At 46.4% G+C, this 20,175-nt stretch overlaps 1 protein-coding gene across 1 annotated transcript; it reads right to left on the bottom strand.

The window, feature by feature from the left end:
• Positions 1 to 2,466: 2,466 nt before the first annotated feature.
• Positions 2,467 to 16,150, bottom strand: LOC125435737 (serine/threonine kinase receptor associated protein). Its single transcript, XM_048502092.1, has 10 exons — positions 15,880 to 16,150; positions 12,650 to 12,785; positions 12,334 to 12,415; positions 11,791 to 11,863; positions 9,960 to 10,056; positions 9,042 to 9,179; positions 7,740 to 7,876; positions 5,999 to 6,148; positions 4,179 to 4,244; positions 2,467 to 3,277 (listed from the first exon to the last, which is right to left on the bottom strand). Exons 1-10 carry the CDS (start codon positions 15,989 to 15,991, stop codon positions 3,216 to 3,218), a joined length of 1,053 nt encoding a protein of 350 aa, XP_048358049.1. The 5' UTR covers positions 15,992 to 16,150; the 3' UTR covers positions 2,467 to 3,215.
• Between the last annotated feature and the right edge of the window lie 4,025 nt (positions 16,151 to 20,175).

The following is a 20,175-nucleotide window of genomic DNA, read 5'->3' as shown; positions in this document are numbered from 1 at the left end:
TCCCCTGTTGCAAAAGCAAGTGGAACAGATCCACAGGATCCAGTCTAAGGCCTCCATGCTTGATGAATGACTGCTGAACACCCAACACGATATCTCAAGAAATATTTCTACTCATTAAGAAAAAAACCCTTTCAAAATCCCACATTGGTCCACCCTCTGCTCCCAACTCCGTAATCAATGAGTCTGAGACAGTTTAAGTCTCTGGCTGTTGTAGGGTTTTCCAGGCTGGGTTGTCATGGTCTGGTCGTTTTTACTTCTGCCACTTTGGCCGGATCGACAGCTGCCATTTGCAGAGGTAAGTCACAATAGGATGCGTTTCCCACACGTCTCATTCCAAGTCAACTTCACTCAAATCGGAGAAGGGGAGTGCAACTCTGTTTGATGCCTGCTGAAAGGATGCCACACACTGCTTAGCGCTTTAGGAAAAAAAATATTCTAATCTGCTCATCTGTTTAGTTTTAGAACTAAAATGAACTGCCAACAAGTGTAGCTTTTCCCCGTAGGGCTACAACCACCAGGGAAAATAGCTTCGGTTAGAGTCCTGTCAGACGCTCGTCAAAACATTGGCATCAGTCAGGCAGAAATGAACATCTCTGAAAAGCCACCTGGATTGTGTTGCGACTTGGAGCCGCATCTTGTGCCCCTTCTCTCGTCCAAATATGTAGCTTTCGGCCTTTTTTTTTTTTTGGCTGTCAAGTCACAGCTGACTGATGTTGACCCCACTTGCAATTGCTTGCTTTGGAATCCCCTGGTATTCCTTGTAAGTCTCCCATCCAAATACTTGCCTGGGTCGACGCTGAGAGCGGGCGACTACCCAAGATTACCCAGCGAGCTTCCACAGCGTGAATGGGGATTCAAACCTGGATTTCCCAGGTCCTAGTCCAGTGATGGCGAACCTTTTTGAGACCGAGTACCCAAAATGCAACCCAAAACCCACTTATTTATGGCAAAGTGCCAACATGGCAATTTAACCTGAATACTGAGGTTTTAGTATAGAAAAAATGGTTGGCTCCAAGGCGCACATTACTCAGGAGTAAGCCTGGTGGTAGTCGGTGGCTTTGCTTTGAAGCAACTGCGCAATGCTTCGAACGCATGAATCATGACCCTAGGACTCAGAAGCAACCCCATTGCCAGCAACCGAGCTTACTCCCAGGTAAAGGATCGTGCTTTAGTTCTTCCCATGAAAATCAGTAGGGTTTAACAGCACTTATCAGGGGTCGCCTAAGACTCTCTGCATCAGTGTTTTCCATCTGTAAAATGGATAAATGTTAGGGTTGGGGGTCACCACAACATGAGGAACTGTATTAAAGGGTCACGGCATTAGGAAGGTTGAGAACCACTGCTCTATCTGGCAATTTCTTTTCCTTCTCTTACCCCGACCCTTCCATCTTACTTGGGCAACAGATGCACGCAAGCTCTGACCCGGTCCTTTCTGAATGGAATCCAACAGCGGAGAGACCTATGTGCAAGATTCTTGTTGTGCACATGCTACCTGCTGTTCAGACCACACAAGCAGCCAGATCACATGGTACAGCTGCTCATGAGGAGAGGCTTCAAAATCCCCTAGTAATGGAGGATCTTGTTTTAATGCTGCCAATAGGAGAAAGAGCGTATGCATAGAAAACAGCACGTCATGCTGAAAGGACTGAGCTATAGCACTGTCATGTTCATTTTCTGTATATGGGACTACTTTTGTGCAAGCAGCAGTAAAAATAAACTAGTCAGAGCAGTAGCCCACAATCTGGCTGGCTAGAATGGTGTAGTGGTTAACAGCAGGTGGACTTTAACCGGGAGAACCAGGGTTGATTCCCCACTTCTCCACATAAGCAGTGGACTCTAATCTGGTAAACTAAATTTGTTCCCGACTCCTACACATGAAGCCTGCTGGGTGACCTTGGGCTAGTCACAGCTCTTCGGAACTCTTTCAGCCCCAACTACCTCACAAGGTGTGGAGAGGGGAAGGGAAGGAGGTTGTAAACTGTTTTGAGACTTTGCAAGAGAGAAAAGCAGGGTATAAATACAAACTCCTCCTCCTCTTCTCTTAAGAAGTCCTTAAGAAGGCTCCTAAATTAAAATGCCTGCAGCGATGGCATCTTTGTGGCGTGTTTTCAACTTCTGCCCTTTATTCTTCAGGCATCTCTTCAAGGGAAGGCTTCTTAAATTACACGGTGATGATTCTCGTGGGGTCAGTACTCTCTCCAGGGAATGGTAATGAGCTGGATGCTGCCTTTTAACTCCCACCTTCCCCTATTAATTTCTTTTAAAGCACACTTTAAAGTTGTAATGTAACAAAAGACTCCTAAAACCAATTGAGCTGGCTTGCCTGAAAAATGTGAGATTTAGGCACAAACGCCAGAAAGCACTCTGAACGATGCTTGAAGGGTTTGACAGCTCCTCTTCAGGAATCTGCGCCCCCTTCGGCAACTGCGTTTCCACACACTTCAAATCCAGAAGTTATACAAACCATTTCCGCAACAGGGTATTACGTTTAATCGTGGCAGTTATAATACATGCATCCTCCCACCTGTTATTTTTAGAGAGATACTTTTGAGTAGAAAAGTTTACTGAAAAGAAAAGGGGGAGAAAATGCAGGCCTCAAACAGCAGGGCACGCAGCCACCCACTGTGCGCAGCCACGGGCCACTCTTCGTGCGCTCCTTTGAATGGCAGCTTGAATGAACAACACTGTATTGTTTGGAAACAGATGGTCTAACTTCCTCCTTGGATAAGCCTCCTCAGGGTCACGTGGCTGCAACAGAGGCCTTTATTTAGACTGCTGGAAACCGAAGCAACGGACAACAAACGAAAACCACAACAAAACCCAATCCAGTTTCTTTTTTTAAAACCATATATCCCCCATCTTCTGCTGAATCTTCTCTGCTACAGAGCGCACACCCTGCCAGAAGCCGTTACATTTCTCCTCGATAATAAACGCTACGTTGAGTTATAACTGAAGTTGGAGGAACCGGATCTCTGCCACCGTGTTACATTCAGAAAAAAAGCAAAAGGCGGCGGTTGCCAACGGAGGGCAAAACCCGCTGCCGTTCGACTCGCCCCGCTCTCGGTAAAGACAACCAGCTCCAACATGTTCTCATCAATTACTGCCCATCTCTGCCTCAGATATAGTGTGTACCTCGGGAGGCCGCTGCATACCCCTGCTTTCTTGTGTTTTTTTGCCTCAAAATGTCCACGTGTTGCAGTCGGCAGCTGCAAAGCTCAAGCCTTGACTTCGGGGGCCGTGCTGTAGAGGGTATCTGAGTTTTCAGAGCCGAGATCTTCTGCAAGTCAAGGAAAAGACGGCCGCTTTAGAGAAAGCACTCGAATAACTATTTTTGACAGAGGAACTGAGTTAGAAAGACAATTGGAGTCGACTTCATTCTAGCCTTCAATTACATGAAATGTTAAAATGTCCATTTGTTTTACGCCACCTTAGCTGGAGAGTCAAATCACCCAGTCCTTTTAAATGCACCCTGATTTTATCATTGGCTATAAAGGAGTGCAGTCCTGTGTTTAAAGGGCAACAGCACTCAGCGCAAGGGAAGTCAAATCTTTAATATTTAATGTTTTATCGTTATATTGTATTTTATGAGACCTTATATTGTATTTGTTTTATGTCTCATTGTACACCGCCCAGAGCCCTTCGGGGGTTGGGCAGTCTATTAAGCCGGAAAAAAATAAAATAAAATAAAATAAAAATAATAATAATAATAGAAGAAGAAGAAGAAAGGAAGCTGTATTACTATAGCTGCATCCCTTGGGACCTCACCAAGGAATAGCCAGTGGCTTGACTGTCACCTCTGGGCCCCCACCCTACCCCAGAATGGTCTTTGCTGCAGCTCTTGACCTTCAGAGGCACATCTGAAAGGGTTAAAAGGCTACAGCACCCTTTGCCATGCAAGGTCCAGATCCCACAACCCCGGCACAGGTACGGCGGGCATTTCAGACTGGATCTTTGTGCTGAGCTCCCTCTGCTGGTTAAACTGAGGTGGAGCAGCCTATCAGAATAGGAATTTTATAACATTGAATGCTAGTCGGTTTTCCAGATAAATTGGTGATTATGGTTTTTAACTCCATTAGTAAATTATTGTATTTGTGTATTTGTTTATTGTTGGAAGTCACCCTGAGCTGGGCTGGGGAAGGTGGCCTACAAATGTAGTAAATGTACGAATCAGTTATTACCTAGGTCTTCTTCTGCAGTTCCTGGTAGGTTGGCCTTTGGTTTTACCAGATCTCCCCCTTCTTCTTCTACGGATAAAGACGAGCCATGCTTTATTATCAGAGACTTTCAAAATATCGCTGTGAACCTCAATTTTCCACCCCTGCCTTTACACACTTTACCAATCACACAACATACTTCCCTAGAGTTGGTGGCGGATTGTCTAACTGCCCCATCCCGGTACAATTCAAGCAAAACACAGAGTATCCCATCACCTCTTAATTTCGCAAGGTTCACTTGTATGGCAGCGAGAAGAAAGGGTCCCCAATGGACACAAAGCAAAGAAGAGTGTTTGCTCCCGAGATGGAAAGCTCTCTCTGGGACTACCTGACAGACTGCAGGCAAAGGTTCATACGACTTGGAATCTTGGAACAAAACAACTTCCTGACTAGGCCTTAGCGGGACAGGATTGAGAGGCTCTCCTTCCTTTGAAAGTTTTTAAGCAAAGGCTATCCTACAGCAACACTGATTCTGTGAACTTAGGCAGAGCATGAGAGGGAGGGCAGAAAAGCATGAATCAGCACTGGGTTTTTGTGGCTCTTTCTTATATGCCCAGGATGATGCCCAATGCCACTTTTTTTCACCTTCCTCTGGGCATAGAGAAGGAATCACTGGGGGAGGGGGGGGGATGACAGGCAGCTGTGAATTTCCTGCACTGAGCAGGGGGGTTGGCCCAGATAATTCTTGAGGTTCTTTCTAGCTGCATGCGTCTGTTAGAAAGAAGGGTGGCAGCAGTGGCGTAGTGGTTAAGAGCAGGTACATTCTAATCTGGAGGAACCGGGTTTGATTCCCTGCTTTGCCGCTTGAGCTGTGGAGGCTTATCTGGGGAATTCAGTTTTGCCTGTGCACTCTCACACATGCCAGCTGGGTGACCTTGGGCTAGTCACAATTCTTCTGAGCTCTCTCAGGCAGCATCCAGGCAGCATCATTATTTATTTTATTTATTGTTTAGTTTTCTATACCGCCCTATCCCCAGAGGGGATTCATAGCTGCATGCATACCCACAAAGAGCATACCACAAGACTCAAGTACCAATAAGCTACACAACACCTCTGAGCAAACTTAATAAAAACTATTAAAATATTATTTTAATTTTAAGAAATTGATTTAGGAAGCCCACAGGAAGGAACTTCCTGCAAACCAGCAAACCTTTCTCAGCCCTTCCTTGAACAGTCAGTTCAAGGAGCAGCAGTGGCATAGTGGCTGAGAGCAGGTGCACTCTGATCTGGAGGAACCGGGTTTGATTCCCAGCTCTGCCGCTTGAGCTGTGGAGGCTTATCTGGGGAATTCAGATTAGCCTGTGCACTCCCACACACGCCGGCTGGGTACCCTTGGGCTAGTCACAGCTTTTTGGAGCTCTCTCAGCCCCACCCACCTCACAGGATGTTTGTTGTGAGGGGGGAAGGGCAAGGAGATTTTAAACCCCTTTGAGTCTCCTACAGGAGAGAAAGGGGGGATATAAATCCAAACTCTTCTTCTTCTTCTAGCTTGGCTTCTCCCTGTTAGTTTCCTGGGAGGGAATTTTTTTGGAGGGGAGGATGAATATTCCCCATGTCACATGAGACCTCCCCAGCTGTAGCCTGTTCTTCCTAGATGAGAATCTACTTTGGTGAGAATCGAACCTTACCCGATACAGTAAAAGTGTCACCAAGTACCAAACTATGGAAAATGTTTTCAATGCAATTTACAGACAGCGAGCTCATCTTACTTACAGTCTTCTTTTTGTAAAAAAAATATATGTTGTAACGCCGTTCAATTCTATCAAACACATAATTGTTCTTACCAGGAATCACACATTTCCAGAGACCATATGTTTTGCCGACTGTCGTCTGCCACAGTCTCAGCGTTCCATCCTCGGAGCCGCTCGAGTACAGCTCTCCATCTGGGCTAAATCTGACACAGTGAATGGGTCCAAAGTGCCCCTTGTACGATTCTGCAGGGAAATTGCAATGCATTCGTGAAACTCCAGGCAAGAATTGCGACTGCCCAAGTACATCACGTATAAACACATGTCGACATGCAAGAATCATGAATGGTCCAACTTTATGAATTTAGAAGGAAAATGGTCGATACCTTGCAACTTGCTCTGGGGTGAAAACCACTGTTTCTTCAGTGGCCTATCTGTCAGTGGTTACCACCCACAGTGACTACAAGGAACCTCCACATTAAGAGGCAGCAAACCTGAATATCAGTCCCAGGAAGCAACATTAAGGCAGGGCCATAGTCTCTATGTCCTGTTATTGGCATTCCAGAATAATTGGTCATCTACTGTGCAAGATAGGATGCTGGACTCTTGGTCTGATCCAGCAGGGCTCTTAGATGTTTATGTTCAACCTCCAGGTGGCTGGCCCTGGTGGCAGACCTACAGTAGTCAAGCCCCATCTCTCTAACAGCAAGCTACTTGTCATAACAGTGGAAAGATCCTTGACTGCTGGGGGAAAGCTTGCCACTGGAAGCACAAATGATTTTAGTCTCGGTCAATTACTTCGCAGAGGCTCGTTCTGCACATCATAATTATAACAAGTTGCAATCGTTATAAATGAATCAGTTTTATTTCATTTACAACTATTGCAACCTGTTATAAATATGCTGTGCGGAATGAGCCAAAGACAGTCTCTTCCAGGACACCAGACGAATGGCCACTTGGAAGCCAGTGGGGCTTTGTCCCTAAACGAGCAACAAAGAGTCCCAGTGACAAAGAGTGTTCTGTTCTGTTGAGATTGTTCTGGAAACTTCAGCTGGTCCAGAACACACTGCCAAAGATCCTTACAAGGAAGTCATTAAAACTGCACATACAACCAGTTCTCTTCCAGCTGCCCCAACTTCCAGTTGAGCACCAAATCAGGTTCAAGGTTTCAGTATTAACCTTTAAAGCCCTAATTGGGTCGTACCTGCAGGACCGCCTCTCCTGACATACCTCTGGAAGGCCACTGCACCCAACTGGTAACAACCAACTGGCGATTCCTGGCCCTAAAGACATCCTGCTGTTCCCAACCAGAGCCAGAATTTTTTCCACCTGCTGGAATTCTCTGTCAAACGAGACCCAGACTTTGCAGGATTTAGCTCAATTCTGCAGGGTTCGCAAGACGGAGATGCTCCTCCATGCCTATGGTTGAGGCAGAGACGGATACATTCTAGCTGGCCTCTTTAACCCCCTCATTTTTGTCTCTTCAGATGGTTTGGTTTTGGATTTTGTCTTCCTTTATTGTTTCTCTCCCTCACTGATTGGTTATCCCATGTGATGTTAAATTTGATCCGGCGCCAACTGGAAATTTAAAATTTAGTAACAACTGCACATTTAAGCATTAGAGAACTGCACTTTTAAGTGTTGGCCCGCCAACTGCACTTTTAAGTTTTACAGAACTGCACTTTTAAGTGTTAGTCAACTGAACTTTTAAGTGCACTTTTAAGTGTTGGCCTGCCAACTGCACTTTCAAGTGTTTTCCCTGAGCCTGCCATAGTTAGGAAAGGGCCGACCGTCAAAGCATGCTCTGAAAATCACAGACCGATATCTTGTCACGTACCGAGCTCTTCACCAGAATTATAGTCGTACTTATAAAGCTTGAAGTCTTCGCCACCAGCAACCAGACACTCTTTTTCGGGGTGAAGAGATGCAGAATTTATTGTTGCAGGGGCTTCAAAGGATTTAATCTGCTCCAGTCTAAGGGGACAGAAAAAGGAAAACATGAGACTCGTTCCAAAAACTGAGTTCTAGTGAACAAAAACAAACAAACATAAAAAAGGAGTGAAGAAAAGAACGCACACACGCACAAAGGTGGAATTCCATTCAGAATAGTTTTTACCTATGTTCCCCTTGACAAGGCAGCAGTGTCCACTAATGTGTCTGACAGGTGCATTTTTCAAAGACCAACGCACAGTAGAGAAACAAGTCAGCATTCAAGAAAATCAATTAACACTGCCAAATGTACAGAGCCTTTTAAACATTATGCTTTGTGTTTTAGGATATCTAAGGGCTGTAGACTGAAACTAGCTACTGAAGAAAGCTCACAAAAAAGTCAATAGAGTTTTCCAGACTACACAACTGACTGCACAATGACCTTAATCGGACTCAAGAGAGCTTTTTGCAAGGAAGCAGAGCCAAACGTTTCTGCAAATCCTTGCTGCACGCCAATACGCCTGATGGGAGCGGTTCAGCTTGTACTGCAAACAACTATTAGTGGTGACAATTACGGCAGCAAATATATTTCCCAGTTAATATACATCCTTCCAGACAGTCGGCGTGGCGTAGTGGTTAAGAGCAGGTGCACTCTAATCTGGGGAACCGGATTTGATTCCCCGCTCTGCCACTTGAGCTGTGGAGATTTATCTGGTGAACGAGATTAGCTTGTGCACTCCACCACATGCCAGCTGGGTGACCTTGGGCTAGTCACAGTTCTTTGGAGCTCTCTCAGCCCACCCACCTCACAGGGTTTTTGTTTTGAGGGGGGAAGGGAAAGGAGTTTGTAAGCCCCTTTGAGTCTCCTTACATGAGAGAAAGGGGGGGGGAATAAATCCAAACTCTTCTTCCTTTGTAACACAGCAGAAGGAAACCTGCAAGGACAAGCGCGCTCTAACGTGGCAGCGCAAAGACCCCCTTCTCATCGGCGTAGGCCAGGGGTAGGGAACCTGCGGCTCTCCAGATGTTCAGGAACTACAATTGCCATCAGCCCCTACCAGCATGGCCAATTGGCCATGCTGACAGAGGCTGATGGGAATTGTAGTTCCTGAACATCTGGAGAGCCGCAGGTTCCCTACCCCTGGCGTAGGCTAAGCCAAGTCAGGCCAGCTTATGGGTTCTTTAAAAACCAGATTTCAAAAAACCTTACGTTTCTGCACTGTGGAAGGCAATGGTCCTTCCGTAGGTGATCACTATTAACTCCCCTTCCGGGATGTACTCCATGCTGCTGACAGACATGGCCACGTTGATGGCCTTCACTTCGGTGAATGTACTTCGGTCCCAGAGCCTGCGATGGAAAGACATGGACGAAGTTGTTATCAGAAGGCAAGGATAAATCATAGAATCAAAAACTTGGAAATGGCCAGACAGGCTATCGAGTCCAACCCCCTGCTCAAAGTAGGACGAGCCAAGGTGCCCTGGGTCAAAGGCTCTTCTGTACTCGGCTGCCACCTTCCTTCAAACGTTTAATGCTCAATACCACGGCCACGTTGTTTCACAAAGCACACGCCCACCATGGTCCTTCTAAATTGCTCTCCAGCCAGATATGTGAAAACGTTGCATATGATTATATTGTGTCATTGAAGTACTGCAAACCTTCGATGATCACTTCCCACCAGTGTCCTCTGCAGTGCCCCTTGCCTGATACCCCCATTATATCCCCATTACTAATACATAGACCCTTTTGGCCTAAGGAAGAAAAACTCAGTTCTGATCTAAGCCAGAGTGATGTAGTGGTCAAGAGCAGGTGCACTCTAATCTGGAGAACCGGGTTTGATTCTCCACTCCTCCACCTGAGTGGCAAAGGCTTATCTGGTGAACCAGATGTGTTTCCACACTCCTACATTCCTCCTGGGCGACCTTGGGCTAGTCACAGTTCTTTGGAGCTCTCTCAGCTCTACCCACCTCACATGGTGTTTGTTGTGGGGGGGGGGGGGAGGAAAAGGAGATTGTAAGCCCCTTTGAGTTTCCTTACAGGAGAGAAAGGGAGGATATAAATCCAAACTCCTCCTCCTCTTCTCAAACAGAGCTAGGGAAATACATTTTTTTAAAGGCCCAAGATTCTTACCTGACAGTTTTATCATCGGCTGAAAGGATCTGTTTGTCATCACTGCTCCACAGAGCCTTCTTAATACCAGACGTGTGGCCGCTCACCACTTCGGGGTCTGAAAATCAGAGCAAAGAATATCTCGGTTCTCTGTTAAGAAAGAATATCTCTGTTCTCCTCCAGTTCACCATGATTTTTCCTTTAACAGGACCTGCAATCACCAACCCAATATAGAATGGGGGGAAAGTCATCCACCGGCATGACAATTCAAACATTCATTTTTGAGAGGCCTATTGCATCTTATAATGTTTTCCAGGCCAGGGTGCTAACGGTTTAGTTGAGATTTGTCCATCCCTACAGCCATGAGTGGCTTGACGTCACTTAACACACACACTTGTTGTTATTACATTTTTATCCCACCCTCGTTCCAAGGGGTTCAGTGTGGTATAGGTCAGGGGTGGCCAACCTAAGGCGCTCCAGATATTCATGGATTACAATTCCCATCAGCCCCTGCTCGCAGTCCATGAACATCTGGAGTGCCATAGGGAATTGAAGTCCATGAACGTTTGGAGTGCCATAGGTTGGCCACCCCGGTATAGGTAGTCCCTTACCACACTTTATCCTTGCAACGACCATATAGGGTATGGCAGGCCAGACTTAGGCCAGTGAGCCTCATAGCTAAGTCAGGATTTGAACCCAAGCCTCCATAGACAAAATCTGATGCTTTAATCACTACAGCACACTGGCTGCCAAGCTAGATTTGAGTCCAACAGCACCTCAGAGACCCGCAAGAGTTTGCAGGCATAAGTTCTTGAGAACCAAAGCTCCCTTTGTCAAATATCTGGCGAGGGCAGCTTGGATCCTCGAAAGCTCATGTCCCAAAAATCTCTCCTCTCCTCTTCTATTGCGGACCAACATGGCTACCCTCTGAAACTGGCTGCCGAGCATAATCTTCGGTGAATGGATCAAAGCCGTAATGAATAAACACCTCACATTTATTCTCAGACCGTAAGTACAAGCTTGTTTCTATGAGTGTGTAGCCTGACTAAAAGGCACACAATCTATTCCGGTAAATTTAGACCTGTCAAAATTCACGAACCTATTAAATGATTAAGGATGAGTTCATTTCGGCCCCCTCCTCCTCCCCCGCAACCCTGCTATGAATCTAACTGGAATTTTTTTTAAAAAGAACAGATTGGATTTATACCCCACCTTTTTCTCCTGTAAGGAGGCTCAAGGTGGCTTACAAGCTCCTTTCCCTTCCTCTCTCCACAACAGACACCTTGTGAGGTAGGTGGGGCTGAGAGAATTCAGAGAACTGTGACTAGCCCAGGGTCACCCAGCAGGAATGTAGGAATGGGGAAACACATCTGGTTCACCAGATAGGCCTCTGCCACTCAGGTGGAGGAGTGAGAAATCAAACCCAGTTCTGCAGATTAGAATCCACCTGCTCTTAACCACCACACCATGCTGGCTCTCAGCTACTCAACCTGAACTTTCTCACAGGGGTCCTATATGGATAAAACAAGACGGAAGTGGCAGGAAGCACCTTTGGAGGGCTGGTGGAATAAGTATTTAGTAGACAACAATTGTCACAGCTGACTTACGGCAACCCCTCATGGGGTTTTCAAGGCAAGAGAAAAGCAAAGAGGGCTTCCTGTTGCCTCCCCTCTGGACAGCAATCCCAGCTGGATGATCGGCTTGCCATCCAAATACTCACCATAGCTGATCTGCTTAGCTTCCAAGCTTTGACAACCTTGTGCTACTTTGAACTGTTTGGGCTGCTATGGTGAATGAATACCCAAAAATTCAACTTTTGATGAGTAACGATTTAAAAAACGGTAAGACTCACCTGCCTCTGGCTTGTTTAAGTCATAGATACGCAACAGCTTGTCTTGTCCCCCAGTCAACAGGTAATTGCTGTCCTAGAACACAAAACGAACAGAGTCAGATTCATCTATTAGGGATACAAGATCCCGTTCTATTAAAGTCGCCACACTATTTTACAATCCTGTTTTCAGAAAAGCTAGCATTTGAGGGGGGTTTTATCACAACAGAAGAGTTGGTTTTTACATCTCACTTTTCTCTACTTTAACGAGTCTCAAAGCAACTATGAATCACAATCCCTTCTTCTCCACACAGTAAGCATTTGTGAGGCAGGTGGGGCTGAGTCTTCTGAAAGAACTGTGACTGGCCCAAGGTCACCCTGTAGGCTTCATGTGGAGGAGTAGGGAATCAAATCCGGTTTGCCAGATTAGAGTTCAGCACTTGTAACCCCCTCATCACACTGGTTCTGTAGCGTGGTAGACTGGAAGCTGTCCGTACAAAGCTCTAACCAAGCACAAGGAACAAGGGCAGGCTCTCAAGCCTGGAAATAAACAGATTTTTGTTGTACCTGAGTGAAGTCCACCGATTTGACAATATGCTTGTGAGCCAAAGTGAGCAGCTCATCTCCTGAGATGCCGTCCCACACTTTGCTGAAATACAAGAACATTTTATTTAGAACACAGAAGGTCCTAGAGCTAGCAACATCCTACTTTAAGCAGAGATCAGGATAAGCAGCACCCTCATTTATGCAGAAGCAGAGGTTCCCTTCAGTCCCGAAGAACCTGGGAGACCAAAAAAGGCCAACATCCAGGTGTACGCAAGGAGTTGACACAAGGAACAGTAGGTGGGAGGCTCATGTGTCAACCACATGAAGGTCCACTTACGCAGTGAAATCAGCAGCTGCCGTGGCTGCTTTGGTGGCGTCATGATTCAAAGTGGCGCCCCAGACAGCTCCTTTATGTCCGAGAAACGTCCCGATCCAGTCTCCTGTGTCTCCCTGGCGGAGCATGGGCTTTCCATCTGCACAAGAACCAAATGATCAGTTAGGACACCGGGGCTTCAGCTCAGCACATGGCAAACAATATTGCGGGTTAATGCAAAACCAGACCTAATACTTCAAGATCCAGCAGGTCACCTGGAGGGTAGACACCCCAGCAAAGTACTGCATGACCTGGGAATTCTCAGATGCTGGGGCCAAGATCCCATATTAGCTACTTTTGGGTCCCTCTGTTCCTTTATGGATATATTAACACCACTCACCTGAGAATGCCTGCAGAGGTGTATTTGATCATTTGTTTGCAGGTGAAAGAAATACGCTGAGAGCTCTCTCACCAGGGACTGGGACTTCTTCTGACACCCCACACACACACACACACGCACACACCCCGAAACATGCATAGATTGGAGGTCAAAATGGTTTCAGGAATAATTATATTTAGATCATATTAAGTTCCTCGGAAGCATGAACACCAAACTGGTGTTCAACAAACTGAAGAATGCCACTGTACAGGTAGCAGCATCTTCACTGAGGCTGGCAAAAGCAGGAGAGGGAGCTGTTTACTTTAATCAGGAGAAAACTTCCCATCGCAGCTAGTGAGAAAGGCTTTGCCATCTTTTTCAGTAACTTTATAATTCTGTCCTTTTCCCCATAGCAGCACGCACAGTGCTCTTCCTCATCTCAAGATGAGATTGGCCAAGCTGAAAAAGAACCGGTGGACCCAAAACCAATTTTCTGGCCGTAAGGAACTGGACCTGTCCCCAATCCTAGCGTGACACTCTAGTCACCAAGTCACACTGGTGCATAACTGAACAAGTCTACGAGCAGGAAAAACTGGCCTCAGCATTTGATCTAAGCAGGTGTACTTTGTCCTACCAAAAGATTAAAATGCAGTTCTGCGTTGTTCGAAGGAAGTGAAAGTAATGCACTGCTGGTGCAGAAAAAAAGGTTCTGATGTTACAATGGCCACTACGGATAATACCACCTATATTTCTGGAATCCCTCAGGCTAACACAGTGATTTTAACTGCATCCTGCTTAATGGCCCCAGGGGATTCTCCCCATTAATTCATTTTTTGAAATTCAGACCCCCAATTTTTCCAAATGGCCACTGCGGGTAAAAGCGTCTGGATCTCTGGAATCCCTTGGACTACCACAGCAGTTTTAACTGCATTCTGCTTGGGATCACCTAGGGATTCTTCTCCACCCATCGGTTTTTCAAAACTCAAACCTTCCAATTTTGTCATTTTTCCTGGTCTCCTAAGATGGCTATCACCTCTTTTCAATACAAAGAAGGCCCAGGAAGTGGCTATGGATTAATTCAACATAGAGGTTCTATTGTTCTGTGATATAAAGTACAGGAATGGTAGCTGCTCTAGAGTAAACATATAAAATAAGGAAGGCAAACACCTGCAGTTTTCATGACATACCTATACAAAACACTACCAAGTATATCATGGAAAAGTTTAAAATTGTTTTAAAAATTACATGATGCAGCCTTGGGAGGTTTGTCTCCCCCCCTCTCTTAGAGGTGTCAGGTTTAATACAAGATCAGGGTGTAGCGTCTTGCTTATTAAAAACATTTCTTCTATATAGAGGACTCTCAAAGCAATTTTACAAAAATCAAAATCCTAAAGATGAAGAACCAAAAGCCAGCGAGCAAAGGCTAATAATCACAAGCAGCCAGAAGAAGGTATCAATCAAACAGCCACTCCCACCCCATGATAAACTCTACTCAGATATTCTTATTGGCTTCTAGCCACCGTGACTAAGTAGAACCTCCATGTTCAGAGGCAGTAAACCTCTAAACCCTAGTGCCAGGAGGCATCATCAGGGGAAGGCTTGACCTCTGTGCCCAACCAAGGGGCTGGTTGTCACTGTATGAGATAGGATGCTGGACTATATAGATGACTAGTCTGATCCAGCTGGGTTGTTCTTATGATGCTCTCTGATACACCTGCATTTTTTGGAAAAGATGCCCTCCAGTAGACTAGTCCATAAATCTGTGAAATAATCTAACTGCAATGGAAGTGCAGAGGAGTCACTGAGCCCTTTCGGAGAGAGCAGCATATAAATTGAACCAAAAGGACTGTCTAATATCTTTGGCTACCCATGCCAATAACCTTACAAAAGTCTTTCAAACCTTTGGTCTAAAATCTTTGGTTATCCATGCCAATGGTCTTACAAGGGCCCTTGCAATCTTTGCAGGTAAAAGAAATAAATTCCAATATTATTGTGAGCATAGTCTTGTGATTTGTCTGTGAGGTCTATGCTCCCTTGGGAGGACCGACGAGAAGATGGTTTATTTTTATATTTGCAAGTCGTTCTATTTCTATGGTAGGCTAGCCTCGCCATGGAAGGATAAATAGATAGAATTGAAACACTCCGACAGATTAGATGGAAAGAACTGAAACATTCAGATAGATAGACAGAATTGAAGCATTCAGATTGATTAGAAAAATAGACAGAATCGAAGCATTCAGATAGACAGAAAAAATTGAAACATTCAGATTGATAGATTAGATAAACAAAATTGAAGCATTCAGATAGATTAGACAGAAAGAACTGAAACATTCAGATTGATTCATAGGTGTCAAACTCGTGGCCCTCCAGATGTTATGGACTACAGTTCCCATCATCCCCTGCCAGTATGATGCTGGCAGGGGATGATCGGAACTGTAGTCCATAACATCTGGAGGGCCACGAGTTTGATAGACAGACAGAACTAAAGCATTCAGATTCCAAAGAAGCAGGCCTGCTAATTACACAATTATCTTGTGCCACCTTAAAAATGGACCGATGCATACTAGGAAGCATGCTTTTATGAGTCAGGACGCCTCTGCAATTTAATGCAGCAAGTTCTGCCTCACAAAAACTTATTCCATAACAAAACTGTTAGTCTTTGTCGTATCCCAAGGATGCCTGAAAGAACACAGACATGCGCGGCCCGGCCTTTCAAGATCTCCACTGAAAAGAACCGGCTGAAGGACCCGGCAGGCGCCGCCCCAAGACCGGCTAAACTAGGAAATGAAAGCTACTGGGGAGCAGAGCCGGGGGACGGGGGCTTTAAAGGCCGCATATATGCGCTGCCAGGGCCGCTCCCGGCCTGGGCTCTCACCCTTGCAGGCGCTGATGAGGAAGAAGCCGTAGGGGGTGATGCCGCTGAAGGCCAGGTCTACCACGGGCCGCGTGTGGCCGGAGCAGGTCAGCGGGGTCTGCCTCATCGCCATGGCGGCGGCGCTGAGGGAAGGAGGCAAGGCCGGCGCTGCAAGGCGAGGGAAGGCCGCGAGGGAGAAGCCGCCCGCCTCGGCCACGCCAACCCGCCGGCCCCGGACGCTGAGTTCGCACACACGCCGCCGTTCACGGAAGTGACGCCAGCGGAACTCGTGGAGGCCGGAAGTTTGGCCGTGGGAGAGTTGGGAAACGGAGTTGAGCTGCACGGGCGGGGCCGGTCCAGCAAATGGAAAAAAGCAGAGCGGCCGTCGCTCTATCCCATTCCATCTCTATGGTAGGACGCACTTCGCCTCTACGGGGGAAGTGGGGAGAGGGAACGCAGGGATTCTCGACGGGCGCAGGAAAGCGGTCGCTCTAGCTTGCACTATCTCTATGGTAGGAGGAACTTAGCCTTTATGGGGAAGAGACGGTCACTCTAGGCTGGGGCGCGCGGAGTCTCAACGGGTGCAGAAAGGCAGTCGCTCTAGCCTACACCACCTCTACATTGGATTGTGCAGAGTGTGGGATGGATGGATTTGGGTTACATATGCACGAGAGAACAGGCGCCCACTGTTCCTAGAAGCAGAGGGCCTCCCATGTTGTGCTACTCTAGGAATTTTTTGCCTCTGCAGAAATTGTCAGGGAAGCAAAATAAATATGGTGTGCATCTTGTGCGCAGATCATGGTGAACTGAATGACAGCACCTGTCATCCAGGGTCAATTGGCAAAGCCTGATGCAACTGAACCAAACCAGTCTGATCCAGTGCAGTGACCTTCACAGTGATTGGTCAGTGATTGTATATAATCAGAGCACTATCAGTGCACAGTGTCCGTTAGGGTTTCTTGTTTACTGCGAGGCATGCTGCCGGTTTATTCCTTGGTTTTACTGTATATAGCTTGCACCTGAAAGTAAAATTCCTTCTTTGAAGTGAAGCTACTGTGTGGTGTGGAGTTATTCGTCTGCCGTCCTAAGCCGTCTTCAACTGTGCTTATCTTACTCTGGTAATGCACCTTTTCCACTGATAAACCGCTTACTCTGTCAGAAATGGCCTACTGTACAAATGGACCCTCAAACATAAAAATAAATAATTACTCTTTGTGGACGCCCTCAAAGAGGTGTAGACCTCACATACAAAACACAAGACTGCATTCACAATAATTCTGGGATTATTATTATGTAACCCACAGAGACTGCAAGGATGGACACGACTCATAGAGGCTTGCAAGTTTTCTCAGAAGTGGCTGCTGTGGGTCAGCCTAGTTTGGAGTTATCTCTGTGGCACAGATTCCACTGATCTGTTCTGACACTTTTGGTGAACCAGCTCAAGGCATCCAGGGTGTCTGACATGGGACCTTGTGCAACACTCCCTGCGATGTGAAACAGCTGGAGGGTTTTCTTCCTCTCTCCACCTCCCCACAAGAGTTGTGTGGGCCAGATATGTGGGGCAAAACGCAAAGGAGATGAGTTGGTACAATCCTGATGTAATGGAAGGACTGTGTCATTTATGCAGTACAGGATTGGGAGCGGGGGAATGTTGCATCTTACTATATGTAAACAAGTAAAGACATTATCTCAATCCTAGAACCCACTAACCACTGCACGATTATCTACTGCATTTGTGAGAGCCATACTTTTGAATGCAGCTCTGTAATAATGGGTGGGCTAAACCAGGGATTTGGGTGATGGGCAGCTAATGAATGTACAGAAAATAAATAACTCAAGTTAGGCCAGCACCTGTTTTATTACAGGGGATATTTTTAATAAGGGAGTGTTCAGAAATGCGCAATGCCATCTCCAGTGTCACTTCCTTTTACTTGATGCAATAGAGTTGGGCAATAGCTGACACCTGGTTATTTAGTAACCTGAAACAACTATAAACAGTGGCTGTGTACTCTTGACTTGAGCATAGCCTCTGAAACAAAGGCAAATATGTGCACCTCTTTTTTATCCTGCCCTCCTTCAGGGAGATGAGTGTCTCAGAAGTGTGTCCCCCGCCCTCCAATGAACACATTTTATCCTCTCAACAACCTTGTGAGTTCAGCTGAGACTGAACCACTGGCTCAACATTACCCAGAGAGCTTTGTCGCTGATTTGAAACTAATCCTAGCAAAACACCACAGTTGCACCCTGAATGAGCTATTTGTGTCCGTGTATTTGTATTGCTTTCATGCATAATTGAATTCCACTTCAATCATGCTTTGGGCTCCTCCAGAAACATGCAATCCTTTCGCCTCCTGCTCAAGACGAAGTCAAGTGGGTGAAAATGAAGAAGTGATAGCACTCGCATCAGCTAACAGTTTGTTCCTCATATGCGTTTTGTTTGCAGTTGGAACACTGCCTTCTATTGTGAGGTTTAGCTGTCAGATGTACATATGCTTTTTACCAAGTGTGCTTGAATGTGAGAAGCCCAGTGGTCCATCTAGTACAGCATCCTGTCATACACAGTGACTAACCATTTATTATGGAAGACCAACAACACAGCATAGCAGCTGAGATCCTTCACCAATGACATCTCTGTACAACCCATCACAGTTCGGTCCCTGTTTATGCCATTTTGAAATCATAGTGCATGCACAACTCATTTAATTCCAAGAGAAATATCAAAGAGATTATATGAGAGACTTAGGGAGCTGGGTGAAGAGAAGGTTAAGAGGTGACATGATAGCCATGTTGAGATATTTGAAGGGATGTCTGTTGGTGAGGAAGCAAGCTTGTTTTCTGCTGCTCCAGAGACTAGGTAGGACAATGTTTACCAACCTTTTCAATGTCACTGTACCCTTGACCTCACTCTTCATATCTCACGGTACCCCTGACATCCCCCCCACCTTCCCCTCCCAGTGCTCCTGCTTGCACCACCCCCCACCTTCCCCTCCCAGGGTGAAGAACTGGGGGGGAGGGCAGGAAGTGGCTGCTGACCTTGTGGCAGGCCCTGCCCCGAGCCAGCTCCATGTCCTTGCTGGCGCCTAGCATTGCCACGGTACCCCTGGGACATGCTCACGGTACCCCAGGGTACCACGGAACCCTGGTCGAAAATCACTGGACTAGGACCAGGAGTCATGGGTTCAAGGTGCAGGAAAAGAGATTCCACCAAAACGTCAGGAAAAACTTCCTGACAGTAAGGGCTGCTTGACAGTGGAATGCAATACCTCCAAGTGTGGTGGAGTCTCCTTCTTTGGAGGTTTTAGAGGCTGGATGGCTATCTGTCAGGAGTGCTTTGTGTGTTCCTGCATTGCAGGAGGTTGGACTTGATGGCCCTTGGGGTTTCTTCCAACTCTATGATTCTATGATAGGAATATATAGAACAATCAAATGTGTAAAACAATAATTAACATATAACAGTTCGGGCCTGTTGTGCTCAAGCAGACCAGTAGGGTCTGTCTTGCTGGCTTCTGTTTAGCCAGGGTTCCTTAAAGATGAATGGACTTGCAGCTGTGCCTTGCTTAAAAATTATATACTGCAATAAGAACATAGCTATCATCTATGTGTTGCAATAAGGTACTAGGCCTTTTCCTGGCAGTTATAAGGAAACCTACTGGCTGCACATTTCTTCTTCTACCGTGTTTCCCTGAATATAAGACAGGGTCTTATATTACTTTTTGCACCAAAAGATGCATTAGGACTTATTTTCGGGGAAACACGGTACCACAAGGAGGCTACGGACATTTTGAAATGGAACTAGTTACAATACATGCAACATCACTGGGTAGATGGTTACATCGCTATAGTACAGCGATCTGTTGCAATCACCAATCTGTTTAAAGCCTGAAAAACCCTGAGAAACAACAGAAATACTCCCTTCAATTTCTAAGATATTTTTGAAATTTCAGTTCTTGGGAAGGACTGATACATGCATGGCCCAGAGGGATAGAGCAGTGATGGCGAACCTTTTTGAGACCGAGTGCCCAAATTGCAACCCAAACCCCACTTATTTATCGCAAAGTGCCAACCGGTTGAAAAAACCGGTTGGCTCCCTCTTCCTCCGCCCCACCAGCTTGAGCAGGGGCCAGCCTGCTCTAGCCTCCAGCAAGTCCCGCGCCCACTGCTCTGTGTCTCTCCAGCATCTCAGCCTCCTCTGCGAACCCACCCTCAGGCAGCAGCCACCCGGAGCACAGGCACCAGGCCCACCAGCCGAGTCTTCCCTGCTCACCGCGGTGCACGCACGTGGTCCTCAGCGGCCCAGACCAGCCTAGATGTGTGTGT

The sequence above is a fragment of the Sphaerodactylus townsendi genome, linkage group LG06, assembly GCF_021028975.2.
Source record: "Sphaerodactylus townsendi isolate TG3544 linkage group LG06, MPM_Stown_v2.3, whole genome shotgun sequence".
Lineage (NCBI taxonomy): Eukaryota > Metazoa > Chordata > Lepidosauria > Squamata > Sphaerodactylidae > Sphaerodactylus > Sphaerodactylus townsendi.
This window is presented reverse-complemented; position numbering and strand designations above follow the sequence as displayed.